This window comes from Vicia villosa, linkage group LG4 (assembly GCF_029867415.1).
Source record: "Vicia villosa cultivar HV-30 ecotype Madison, WI linkage group LG4, Vvil1.0, whole genome shotgun sequence".
Lineage (NCBI taxonomy): Eukaryota > Viridiplantae > Streptophyta > Magnoliopsida > Fabales > Fabaceae > Vicia > Vicia villosa.
The window spans coordinates 193,206,438-193,219,240 of NC_081183.1; the positions used below are offsets into that span (position 1 = coordinate 193,206,438).

Sequence of the window (12,803 nt, forward strand, 5' to 3'; positions counted from 1 at the left end):
GTACTTTAGTTCTATAGAGAATGAGTGAGAATTTTGCGACATCGACTCAATACATAAACCTGCATTATATACTACTATGAAGATAATTGTTGATAACGGTTCAATGCTATGGATCTGACATGTATCCAACTATCATGCTCTAACTTATTTCGACGCGTCTTCAAGGATAAAACTGCTAAAAAACCATGTATCGTGCTGCTAACTGGGTTGATAATTGCTTCAAACTTCTGAACTGTCTTTAAAAATCTTTGATTTACTTCAATAAGATTTGTCGAAACATCCCTTCACTCAACTTATAAAATATGATAAGTCCTAGATAATTGGCGAACTCGTCGAACCCAATCCTTTTATCAAAAACCCTTCTCAAGATTTTAGACATGTTTTGAAAAGAGAGTGATCCTAATCTTGTGGATCTGTTCTTAAGATTTTTCCAAACCATGTCTACCACGCTAGTCGAACTGTTTAGTCGACGTAGTTAATATGTCGAAGCTTTCAATTGAGACTTCTTGACACTTAACAATTTTCCAACGTTAGTATTTTTCATTGACTTTCCTCCTACTAGAATTTTCAGGATAAAAATAAAGATGATGTCTTAAATGTTCTAGAAAGTAATCAATATCATATTTTATTCAAATAATTTGTCAAGTTCATAAATCACTTGAGTTTAATCTCTTAATTCATTCTTCTTTAATTACTTACATTTAAAAAAACTACCATCATTTCATTTTCCTAAAAAATAATTACAAATAGAAAACATTTCCAAACACTTTTGTAATTTCACCATGTGTAGATAGACAGACACTATAATGACAGCATGTCACACAATATAGAAACCAAAATGGTCATGAATGAATGGTCTGTAAAAAACTATAGCATGCGGTTGCCATGTGTGTTATTTCCAATAATTCTCTTCCTCACTGCATCGTGTGTTCAATAAATAAACAATATTATCACACTCGACTCAATTGAGTTACAAAGAGACAAAACAACAACTATATAAATATAAATAAAAAATAAACGATGTAAAAAAAGAAGAAAAAGGTGAGTAACTGATTAGGGTTTTTTTTTGCATCTAGATTTTCCACATTCTGTTCTCTGTTCACACTTCACTCTCACAACAACAACAACCAGATCCATATTTGTGTCAGGTACGATGTTTCCTTCCTCTGATTCTAATTTCTGTTTCTGTTTTTGTTCATTCAACCGATTGTTATTTATGTGTGAATGAATTTGGGGAATTTAATCTATTATTATGAAGAAAAAAAGTTGTTGTTTATTGGAATTTGGCATATTGTAGTTTTTGAATCTGGGAAATGCTATTAATGTTTCTGAATTCACATTCATTTGGAACTGGAAAATGGAGGATTTTGAGTTTTATAAATCATTCTTTTGAATAAGAAATTATAATTTCTCTATGTAACTAGGTAATTGTTGTCTAGGGCGTGTTTGGATTGACTTATTTGAACTTATTTATGAACAAGTTTTGCAAGATTGTTTGGAAGAACTTATGAAAACAGCTTATGACATTGTTGATAAGTTATTTTCAACTTATTTTCGTAAACTCTGTAAGATAGTTTCTAAAAACAAATTATAACTCATCCGGAAACAATTTAATCTTATGCTTTTAAAAATAGCTTGTACGTAAGTGCTTATCATGATAAGTGCTTGTGTCATAAATTGTGAATAAGTTGTTTATGTGATGATGGCAAAAGGGGAGTAAATCTGAATTGTGTTACTTATTTTGCAGCAAAAGCAACTATGTTATTGTATTAGTTAAGACAACAGTGTGTGTCTGGAAAGAGTGTGGGAATTAGCTGAGAAGAATAAGGAACAAGAGGATGTCGAGTAGTAGGGATACTCATTGGTGTTATAATTGCATGAAGTCGGTTCGATTGGGACGACGACGTGCGGTTTGCTCTGGTTGTGACGGGGGATTTGTTCAAGATCTCGATGATATGGTTCATGGTAGCCCTCCAGACTTTCATGGAGTGGACAGCGATGAAGAATTTGGACAAAGGTATGGACTCATGGCTGAAAATATCAGGGCACGATCGGATTCAGTTCCCGAAAACGGTCCAAGGTTTACTACTCCTTTGTTAATCTATGGTGGCCAAATTCCATCCAGGTTTTCTAGACAAGGCGGCATTGAAGCTCTCTTAAACGGGACTCCAGGAGTTGGTGTGACAAGAGATAACTCGGGTGACTATTTTATAGGTCCTGGAGTTACAGAACTGTTTGAACAGCTTTCGGCTAATGACCAGCGAGGTCCCCCTCCTGCATCGCGGTCTTCCATAGCTGCAATACCTACTGTTAAGATTGCGTCAAAGCATCTTCAGTCGGATCCATCATGTCCGGTATGCCAAGATGACTTTGAGCTGGGGTCCGAAGCAAAACAAATGCCGTGTAAGCATATGTTTCATTCAGATTGTATTGTCCCGTGGTTGGTTCAGCATAATACCTGCCCTGTTTGCCGTCAAGAATTGCCACCACAAGGATCAAGCGGTCACCGTAGCTCAAGTAGAAATGGTGGAAGAAGGAGAAATCCTTTTTCCTTTTTGTGGCCTTTTGGCTCTTCTAATTCTAGAAGTAACAATAGAGCAATGGAATGATGCTGATTGCTCGGAGTGAAACCGTATGAGATCTGAGTCTGTCAGTCTGTATTTGTTTTCTGAAGGTATCAACTGTTTTTTTGTACAAACAGTTCGAATTACATATATTGTTTAAATTAATATTTATGTTAATATCACTTAAAGTAAATACTTATGTCAATATTTATGTATATATCACCTAAGGTTGGTTCACCTAAGGTTGATTATTCTAACACTTTCTCATAGGTCATCACCATCTTCATGTGAGTATGCTTCTAATGATTGGTATTAGTCTTTTGCAATTCTGAATGAGGCAACAAGTTAACCTGAAATTAGAGACAACTTGTTTTACAAATTTTCTTTTGCATATGCATGTTTTTAATACTCCAAGAGCTCTTATTGAATTTTGTTAGGTTTACTCATAGTTTATTGTGTAATTAGAAATGGTTTCCATGATGAAGTACATCTTTAAAGTGAAGTTGGAAAAGAAGAAACTTCACACTTCCTCATTATTATTCCACAAGTCAGGAGGATGCAAATACTTTAGTATTATCTAAAAAAAATTCAGTCCAACTGATATTAGAATCTTTGTTCATTTGTTCTTCCTATGTTTGGTTATATCCTTCTTGCATGTCTTTCATTGCTCATGTTTTCTGAATATGAAGGGTGGAAAAGGAAAATGAAATGAGAAAAAAATATCAATTATTCAATTTATTTTCATCAATGTGTACTAGAAAAAACCGTGCAAAATAGGCTTAGATGGTTTAGGTTTGTAAAGAAAGACTTTGAAAAAATCTAAGTGAAACTATTAAGATGGAACTCGAATTTTTTTTATTACACTATAATCCAGTTTTTTAAATTAAAAATTGTTAACACAACCCAATTTAATATTAGCCAAAATATTGTTCTCTATTTTGGACTAAGTAGTATAATTTATAGGGTTAGTAAGTATTTTGCCCATTGCTATATAGGCAAGTTTCGAAAAACCGTCCCCATAAAAAAAATTAAATTTCATCCCTAACATTTCAAAATTCTTTTGTTTTAGTTCCTCGTGAGGCTCGGTCACTAAAATCTTTGACGAGACAGATTTTTTTAATAACAAGAAATGCCAATTTGATTTTTTATTTTTTTAGTTTTTTAAATTTCACGTTGGCTTTTTTTTTATGCTTTGAAATCTTAAAACATGAAGAAAAAAATCAGAAAAAAGAAAGTCCAAGATTCGAGCTAATGACCTCCCAAGTCCAAGCGCATTAACATTAGAGACCCTAATTTCTTTTGTTAAAATGTGTCATCATAACTTATTACATAATTTCATCATCTTAAACTTGATCATCTTCATTACTTCATCATTTTTAACTTCATCATCTTCATCTTCGTCACTTCATCATGGTAACCACCACCACCATTATGGTGTCTTCTATCTCCTTTTGAGCGTCACTCGCATCAACTCTAATTTTATCACAATTAGGTTAAGTGCCTCAAATCATTGCATGGTAAAGTGACCCAACAATCTTTGAATCATACTCATATGGATGAGGCATGAGATGGGCTATGCTTTGATTCATACTCGTGTGGATGAGGCATGAGACCAACTAGATGCAACCATGTTTTAAACTGCACTCCGCGTCATAGAGGATCATTCTTTGGCCAAAGGTAGAGGATCCACGTCCTTGATCCTGGGTTAAAGCTCGGATCGATGTGAATGTCTCCGAGCTCCACCACTTACGTTCTTTGGATAGGCTAGATCTGAGGGGGTAGGTCAACTACATACAAATGCGTGTAATCTTTGACTAATGGGTATTTGATTACTGTAGTCTGACGTCCAAAGTGTCTCTGACAACACCTTTGGAGGAATTAGTTGTTGTGGTTGGACGTGTAAAGCATTTTCGACAGCTCTCCTAAAATCTTTAGGCGTGCATAATTGATTGATGTAGTCGAACGTGCAAAGTGTCTCTGAAAGCACCTCTAAAATCTTTAAACGTGCTCGGCGTAGTGGGGTATTGATTGTTGTAGTCAGACGTGCGAAACATCTCCAACAACACCCCTGAAATCTTTATCTCGAATGTCAATTGTGTTGGTTGTACCTCAATTTACAATTACATGTGTTCACACCTTTGTGTGTGTGTGTGTATATATATATATATATATATATATATATATATATATATATATATATATATATATATATATATATATATATATATATATATATATATATATATATGATCAAATGACACCAAGGTGTCAAACTTAATATTATGACTCCTTCGATAACTCTTTACCGCATTTTTATATGACAACATCCACTATTGAATTGAAAATTATTATCATATAGATCGTGTCTATAAAATTTAACATGAATCAAAAATCATTTGACATGTCAATGAGATGCATAAAATTAATACCTTACAAAACTTTACGAAAAGCGTAATTTTGATCATTCTCTTTAATATATCAAATGATTTTTGATTGATGTTAAATTTTATAAACATGATTTATATGATAATATCTTTCAACCCAACGGTTGATTTTGTTATACCTTTTCCCATAAATTTCAGGCTCGTATTAATGACCAGACATGCAGAAAAGAGTTATTGGAGGTCTCATAATATTAAATTTGACACCTTATTGTCATTTGATCATATATATATATATATATATATATATATATATATATATATATATATATATTATTTAAACAATGTATCAGTAATTAAAACTAGGCAATAAATTTGCAAATACATCAATTAAATATTGCGGTCAGTCGCAAGTATATATCGATCGCTCGCCCTCAGATGTATTGTACGGGTGACTTGATTGTTGGCTGATCTCGAGGACAAAGTATTCAGTTTCGGAGATGGTCGACCTCTGATAGATGTTCTCTAAGTGTCGCACTTTGCATTATGTCTGTTGATGTTTGCTTGGGAGGTCAGTCCAATTCCCATCGAGTCCTTCTTTTGGAATGAGAGTGTTGGACGATGGTCGAACGTGGATACCGACGGATCTTTTGGCGGACGAGATCCAGGATATCTTTCACTGGTCATTTCTTGTGGACTTCGTGCTTCGTTATCTGGTCGGTGGAGACCCAAGTACAACAAGTAGAAATCATATGGTGTCCATAGGATACACCCCGACATTTGATCAGTGCCTGCTGTTAAGAACGAAATTATGATACTCGGGCGCCATTAAAAAGAACTTACAACACCCGCCGGAGGTCTCCTCTTGAACCATCCTGGTAACGGCAAAAGTACGTGCGCAAACAGGTCGGTGAATGGATTGCAAGATTTCGGCTCGATTTACATGGGGATCATATTCAGAACTCGTCGCAATCCCATATTGGATCCGAAGTCCTTTCTTCTACTGTTTTGCGAGATTTTTGAGGAAATTGTAGATCTTGACTATGAGGTCGAGGCAGAGGCGTGGGCAACCGAATCAACTACAGTGGACCGCCCTGTTCACTTCTGAGTACTGTCGACTCTGACATCTGGAGAGGTGCGGACAAAAAAACCTAGAAGTCAACGCGAATCTGCAAAAATCATAGGGATCTGAAGGTTGAATATGTTCCTGATTCGATATCATGAGGATGTTACAAGTTGGTGAATTGAAAATTGGATCTAAAATTATGGAAATTGTAGAAATCGAACATCGATTCCTACGTATAGCGCCATTGTTCTGCGGTGGAACCAAAAATGGAGAAGATTGTGGAAGCAACGGTGGAACGAAGCTTCCTATGCGATTTAGCAATGTGACGTCTTGGACGAAAGATTGCGATCATGATGCTTCTTGAATCAGATACATCAATTTTAAACTGGTGTTACTAATCTCTGATACGGTGGACCAAAGAGGATTGTGCCTACATGATTAGCATTCCAACACCCAAGTCAATTTAGGATTCAAGATATTCACATTGAAAGTGGAGATTAAATATTGTGTACCTAAATACTGTATTTATACCTTAGACTCAATGAAGCAGACCTTTGGTCGGTCAGGAACAGAAAGTAAATGATGATTTATGCTTTATTTGTTACAAGAGCGCACTCTATTGAAGGTACTCACTCATGCGTCGAAGTTGATAAAATTCTCAATAATGTCGATGCCTAATGAGTTTATGGCGATTATTGTTGACGTTGGCATGTTATCGTTGTTGGATTGTTCGCTCACCATGCTTGACACTCCTTTGTTATCTACTTTTGTTGAACAATATCATAAGGAAAAATCTGTATTTCATCTTTTCTTTGATGAGACGACAGTTATCCTGAATGATGTCTCCAGCCTCTTTCATCCCCTCCTGCTGGTAACTTTTTCACCCATCTGATGTTGAACAAGTTATTGCATGTATGACTGTTGAGACATTACCTGGGTGTTACACCGAAGATGGTATTGGAGTTCAAGGCTAATAAGGGTTCGCGTTTCTCTCTCTTGGCTCTAGGATACTTATATCACAGGTGGAAAACTCTATGTATGAGACAGTCACTAGACCACCAGGATATGCATGTTGTATCTTGTTGAATATCAATAGATAATGAACAGTACTTGACTTTAACCACCCTTCGATTGTCTGAATAGCACAAGAGATTATATGTTTTGAATTTCAGATCTACAAGAGAGATGTTCTCTATGACCCTTAATTCAAAAAGAGGACTCGCGTCATTGAAGGAAACAAATGCGAAATGGCAAAATTGAGAAATGGCAAAATTGAGACATTGTGAGGTGCTTTTGTTAGCAACTTATTAGACATATTTATACAAGTTTTAAATTATTATGGACTGTATAAAAGTATCGATGCAATCGCAACCCTATAAAACTAGTTGTACAATCACAAATTTGTAAAAATATTACTACTGAAGTTTTATGGGTGGGGGAATATCCGATATACCCGATTTTAGATAATTCCTACGCATCAGATATTTCGAATAATTTGATAAAAACTCATACTATTTTTTAAAAAACACTGTCAGATTTTTTTACGTTCTACTGAATTTTTTAGAGTAAATTTTTTGCATAGTGTAAACTAGGGGTGGCAAAACGGGCCCGGCCCGTTGGGCATGCCCGTTTTACCCGCACTTTAGTGCGGGGCGGGCCAAGGTTTTAGGCCCTCACCCTCTAATGTGACCGCCCCGCCCCGCCCCGTTTTCAACGCGGGCTTTTGCGGGCATGTGCATTTTCATAAATTTTTATGTTTTTAGGCTTAAAAGGTGCAATGCCCGCGGGCTTTGCCCGCCCCGCCCTCACTTTATTGCGGGGCGGGGCTAGGTTTTAGGCCCGCATCTTCAACTATGCCCGCCCCGTCCCGTTTATTTGTGGGCTTTTGCGGAGCGGGCTAAACGGGCGCGGGCATGCCCGTTTGCCACCTCTAGTGTAAACTTTAAGAAAGATAAATATTAAGAGGAATATTTTTTTTTTATATTATTGAAATATGGGAAGGTGCCAAGATCGTGTCAAAGGGATGCCAGGTAGATTTTCCTAGCTCGCTGGAACTCTAGCAACCCCACAACACAAAGGCACAATCCAATAATTTGATGTTAATTCTGAGAGATAGACAAACAATGTGACTCAGATGTTGGTCATAACCACGAATGCATGGACCATATATATGCTATATACTAAGAATCTTCACAAGGATATCACATTCCCCTGCTATAGGATATGTACTAATTAATGTCTATATACTTTTATTCAAAGGTAGAGTCATCAGCCAACTCAAGTGTCTTAACTGTTTTTGTTTGAGAATTTATCTATCTTTTGTTTTTGGAAACAACTTTACTCACCCCACATTTCTAAATAATACATTAGTCATGATTAAGTTCTTGCATATTGCATTCAAAGTAAGTTGACAAGAAAGCACACCTCACATTCAATATTTTGTCCACTGTTTTTTTCTACTTCTTCATAAACACTGCAACCATTTAGCTATGTAAAAAATACACATCACAAATTAACAAGCCATCTAAGTTCAGACTACTTCATCTGAAGTGCCCTTTACTAAAGACTTAGGCTCAACTGCTAGAAGCCTGTTGAAGCAAGTCAAAGAAAATATCTTTCACTTCTTTCTTCTCTTTTGTTTAGGTATTTACAAGACCAACCTTGATTGCATGAGTGATATTTTACAATGTATGAAACAAGACTAAATCTACAAACATCGCCTAAAAAGTGTAAAAAAAAGGAGTATCAATATCACAACTTACACAAGATGAACTCCTACCATTTCACATCCAGTGTAAGAGCTTCTGGAGGAAGAAGAACTGGCCGCAACTTTGTATACGACATATTAGACATTAAATTAGCCCAAGAAACTGACTTAGATTCAATAAAAGGTTTAACTTTCTTGATTGAAAGAGGTTTGAGCCTGTTTTCTTCAACTCTGGCCAATATCTCAAACCAGACCCTTTCGACACTTGGCCTTGTTCTCCAATCTGGCAATGTACTAAGAGTGACGTTATCTCCTACGTCTCTTTCCAATTCTAGGGGGAACTTTACAGCAGCGGATGCTTTGATATTTGCTTTGATAAGGCCAGAAAATCGATCTTCAAGGATCTTTTGACCAAGAAGACTTCTTAAAATTTTCTCTAACAAACTTAATCTCAAATTTGAGGAAGCAACCAAGCATGCTCGCTTTCTAAACATAGAGCCATGGTAACATTTTTCTGGAAGCAGCTCAACGGTGTCCTCAGAAATCAATGTAGTTTCTATATGAGCATTAGGATTCCGAGTTCTATAAGCGACCAATGATGCGGAACCTTTTACGTGTAAGGGAATTAGAGGCGCGCATGTAGATTGCAAAAAGGGCCAGAACTCACTCTTCCCTTTGCTAGATACAACACTTCCATTCATTTGCAAATCAAGATCCGACCGATAATAAAAAGAGATTTCCCGTGCTTTTCTTACTTCGACCGTAATACCTTCACCAACTATTACATGTTTCAAACCAGTATGTGAAACATTCATCTGCAAAGAGAACTCCGAGATTATTGAATATCAAGAGTTCAAGACTGCTACTTGACACGTTATCTATCCATTGCCATAGATCATAGAACAGTAATCTTGTCAACGAATGGTCAAAAATTTCAATCTGTACAAACTATTGAGCAGAACAACACAAATGGCAGTAAAAAACTAAACTGCAAAGGCAAAAATGGCAGAAAATCATTTTTTTCAAAGGCACTAATGTAAAGCCATCTTTGACTTTGAGACATCATTAGTTACAAAAACATGACAATGCAAGTAGCAGCAATATAGTGATATCCAATTTGGTAACACTTTTCAACATAGAAGCCCTTACGGGAGGGACAAAATATCAAAAGAATCGTTAAGTTATAATAACTATGAACAAGGTCACTTCCTGTGTAGGGATTATTAAGAATTGTAATCGGGTCTAACTCATCCATACTAAACCGGCTTATATAGTGAGGATTGTTCCCACTTATAAGAACATGTTCAAGCCATATAATGTCCAACATGGAACTCTTAACAGGGAGCATGTTAGAATTAGAAAGCAAAAAATCTTAAGTATTATTTTAAACGACAGCTTCTAGTATAATTTGACAACAGCATCAACATTTCAACTTTTTTGGAAGCTCTCTCACTTATCATCTCCATAAACATGTTTAAACTTATAATTTCCATAATTAGAAAACCCATATAATCGTTTAGTTGAAAAGCTCTTGTGAAGTTGTGAGTCAGAAACTACTCTAAACAAAGCCTACAATGTCTAAGGCTATATCCTATAGTAACAATAGTAAATAATACACATGAGAGATAACCATATGTCAACAACAACAACAACAACAACAACAACAACAATCTATGAGGCAACAACATAGACATAAACACCAGACACAAAACAAACACTAACATGTAGATCCAGATTATAATCTGAGGAAAAAAAGTGATCAAACGGAATCAAGAGTGTCTGTAGCGGACACCAACACGTGTTGGTGCTGTCAAATTTAAATAGAGTTAATTACCAATTCGACTCCTAAAACATGCTAATAGGCAAAAAAAAAAACCCAAATTTTGAATGAAGTCGGGAAAATTGGTCTTTTTGTTAACTTGTAAGGACTATTTTGACAGTAACTGATATAATTCAAAGACTAATTTGCTAGTAAGTGATAATTTAAAGACAAAATTGATAGTAAGTTGTATAATTCAATGGTTAATTTCTAAACCCAACAATGACAGCAAAATTCAAAACCCAACAAAACAAACTTTAATCAATAATTAGCATGTAGAGATCTGAACTATGGCTTACAGGCAAAGAGAGCGACAGTTGATGAAGTTCATCAACCCTTAACTCAAAGGGACCTTCCAATTTAACATCATCAAGAAAAACAACAGAACTGAGATGATTGACAAGCGAATCTAAATCCGGTTTGGGTGCAGTGAACTTGTTATTCCAAGACGCAACTTGATCGGAGAATTTGACGGTGAAGTTATTCTTACCGGAACCAATTCGGAATTCGTAGTTTTGGGAAGTTCCAAACCTAATTTTGGCAACATCGAAGTTGAAAATCGTTACATCGTTTAAATCCCATTTTTGTTTCGCTGAAATTGCCTTCAAAATATCCTGATTTAGATAAATAATTCAGCAAAAAAAGAGAATTTAGATGTTTATTGTTGATTATTGATAATGAAGAAAGGGAATAGGGTTTGGGATTGGGATTGGAGAATGAGTAGTTAGTTAGTTAGTTACCTGGAAAATGTGTGTGAGATTGGAATGAGGAGATGAAGAAGCGTTTGAAAAAGAAGCGAATTGAAGAAGGAAGATGAATAGAGGAAGTTGAAGACGAAGAGTTATCATCGGTGGTGAGAAGGAGAATCAATCTTCTTCTTTGCTGGGTGGATAAATCTAGATAGGGATTTTGTTTCAACTGGTTTTGTTCTTCTGTTTTTCATTTTTAAACTTTTGATTTTTTTTTTTTATACACATTTTATTTGTGACATGGTATATTATAGTCTTTTCTTTTATATATCTACTTCATTGTATTTTATGTTTTATTTTAATTAAATTTAGAAAAATATTATTTATTATAAATTAAAAAAAGTTTTATTTCTATAAAAGTAATTAAGCAACTCATATCAAATCATTTTTCCTAATTTTTTTTATTCAATTGATCTTCGTTGCAAATTCACCCATCCACACTCAAATGGTCATAAAAAATTCAATTCCATCCATCATCACTCATAATCATTTAGTATATGTTAACTATAAGCAAGCATAATTGGTTTTTTATTTTCATGTCTAATGTGAAGTACGCGTGCGTGTAAGTATAAATTAGTTACATATTTTAATTTTTATTTAATTTTTAGGTTACATAAAATGATTGCATTATGTTAGAAGATTTGATTTATAGTTTGAGTAAATAAGTATATGTTCAATAATATTGCGTTCAACAGAGTCGAAGTAGTTGGAGCCAACATAGTTAAGACAGTTGAATAGGAGTTAGGAAAAGAACTTCAAATTGTGTATTTAATAAGGCTCGAATATGCAATGTGTGAATTGTATGTTTTGGTTGCTGATAAATAGCCATGTTATGTTGTAAAATAAGAAAATAACTTCACTTTAATAATTTTTTTTCCAATATACAGTACAATTCTTTTTCGAATATAGATGAGAACAGGTTTCAGGTTCACTACAAAAAAGACATTCACCATCTGTCACTGTACCGAATTTATTGAGTGTATCTTTTGTAAGCAAACGGCTTTGGCAGGCCTTCTAGAGTAATAAGATGGTCTGAGGCCTCGCAATATTCCCCCTAATCAAATTCTTCCAAGGCACGCTAGGTCTGTCACCTCTTAATTCCTTACACATTATGCTAGTTCTGTATATACCAGTACTTGTAAAACTCTTCCAAGCTACAGTATTGAGGAGAATTAATTTATGCTTGAACATGGCTTTTATGGTCCATGAAACTGTTTGCTTGGGCATATAGGTATTTATGTATTCCTTCTTCATAAAATAATGGTTCATCCAATTAATCCATAAACGGTCCTTCTTATGGCTAAGGTTTCAAAGTAGCTTCCCTATAGTAGCACGATTCCAAATGCCCATGGCAATGACATTAAGTCCTCCTGCAGCCATAGAGTCGCAGATGGGCTCCCAATAGATATGAGCTTTCCTGCTAGCAGTCTCCTGACCAATCCAAAGAAATCTACGGCAAAGGCTCTTCACATGATCAATGATCTTTTTAGGCAAGGGGAAGATTTGTAGCCAGTAGT

The 12,803-nt window shown here is 35.3% G+C and overlaps 2 protein-coding genes across 3 annotated transcripts; one reads left to right on the forward strand and one right to left on the reverse strand.

Moving 5' to 3' along the window:
• Nucleotides 1-897: 897 nt before the first annotated feature.
• LOC131594173 (probable E3 ubiquitin-protein ligase RHC1A) lies at nucleotides 898-2,757 on the forward strand. Of its 2 annotated transcripts, XM_058866265.1 has the most exons (3): nucleotides 898-1,148; nucleotides 1,748-2,017; nucleotides 2,126-2,757. In XM_058866265.1, the coding sequence occupies exons 2-3, from the start codon at nucleotides 1,839-1,841 to the stop codon at nucleotides 2,607-2,609; spliced, it is 663 nt and encodes a 220-aa protein (XP_058722248.1). In that variant the 5' UTR covers nucleotides 898-1,148; nucleotides 1,748-1,838; the 3' UTR covers nucleotides 2,610-2,757. The 2 variants fall into 2 exon arrangements, with proteins under 2 accessions (XP_058722248.1, XP_058722247.1); XM_058866264.1 differs by having other exon boundaries at nucleotides 910-1,148; nucleotides 1,748-2,757.
• Nucleotides 2,758-8,414: 5,657 nt separating this feature from the next.
• LOC131596550 (protein TUNICAMYCIN INDUCED 1) lies at nucleotides 8,415-11,488 on the reverse strand. Its single transcript, XM_058869227.1, has 3 exons — nucleotides 11,278-11,488; nucleotides 10,837-11,151; nucleotides 8,415-9,533 (listed from the first exon to the last, which is right to left on the reverse strand). Exons 1-3 carry the CDS (start codon nucleotides 11,383-11,385, stop codon nucleotides 8,787-8,789), a joined length of 1,170 nt encoding a protein of 389 aa, XP_058725210.1. The 5' UTR covers nucleotides 11,386-11,488; the 3' UTR covers nucleotides 8,415-8,786.
• Between the last annotated feature and the right edge of the window lie 1,315 nt (nucleotides 11,489-12,803).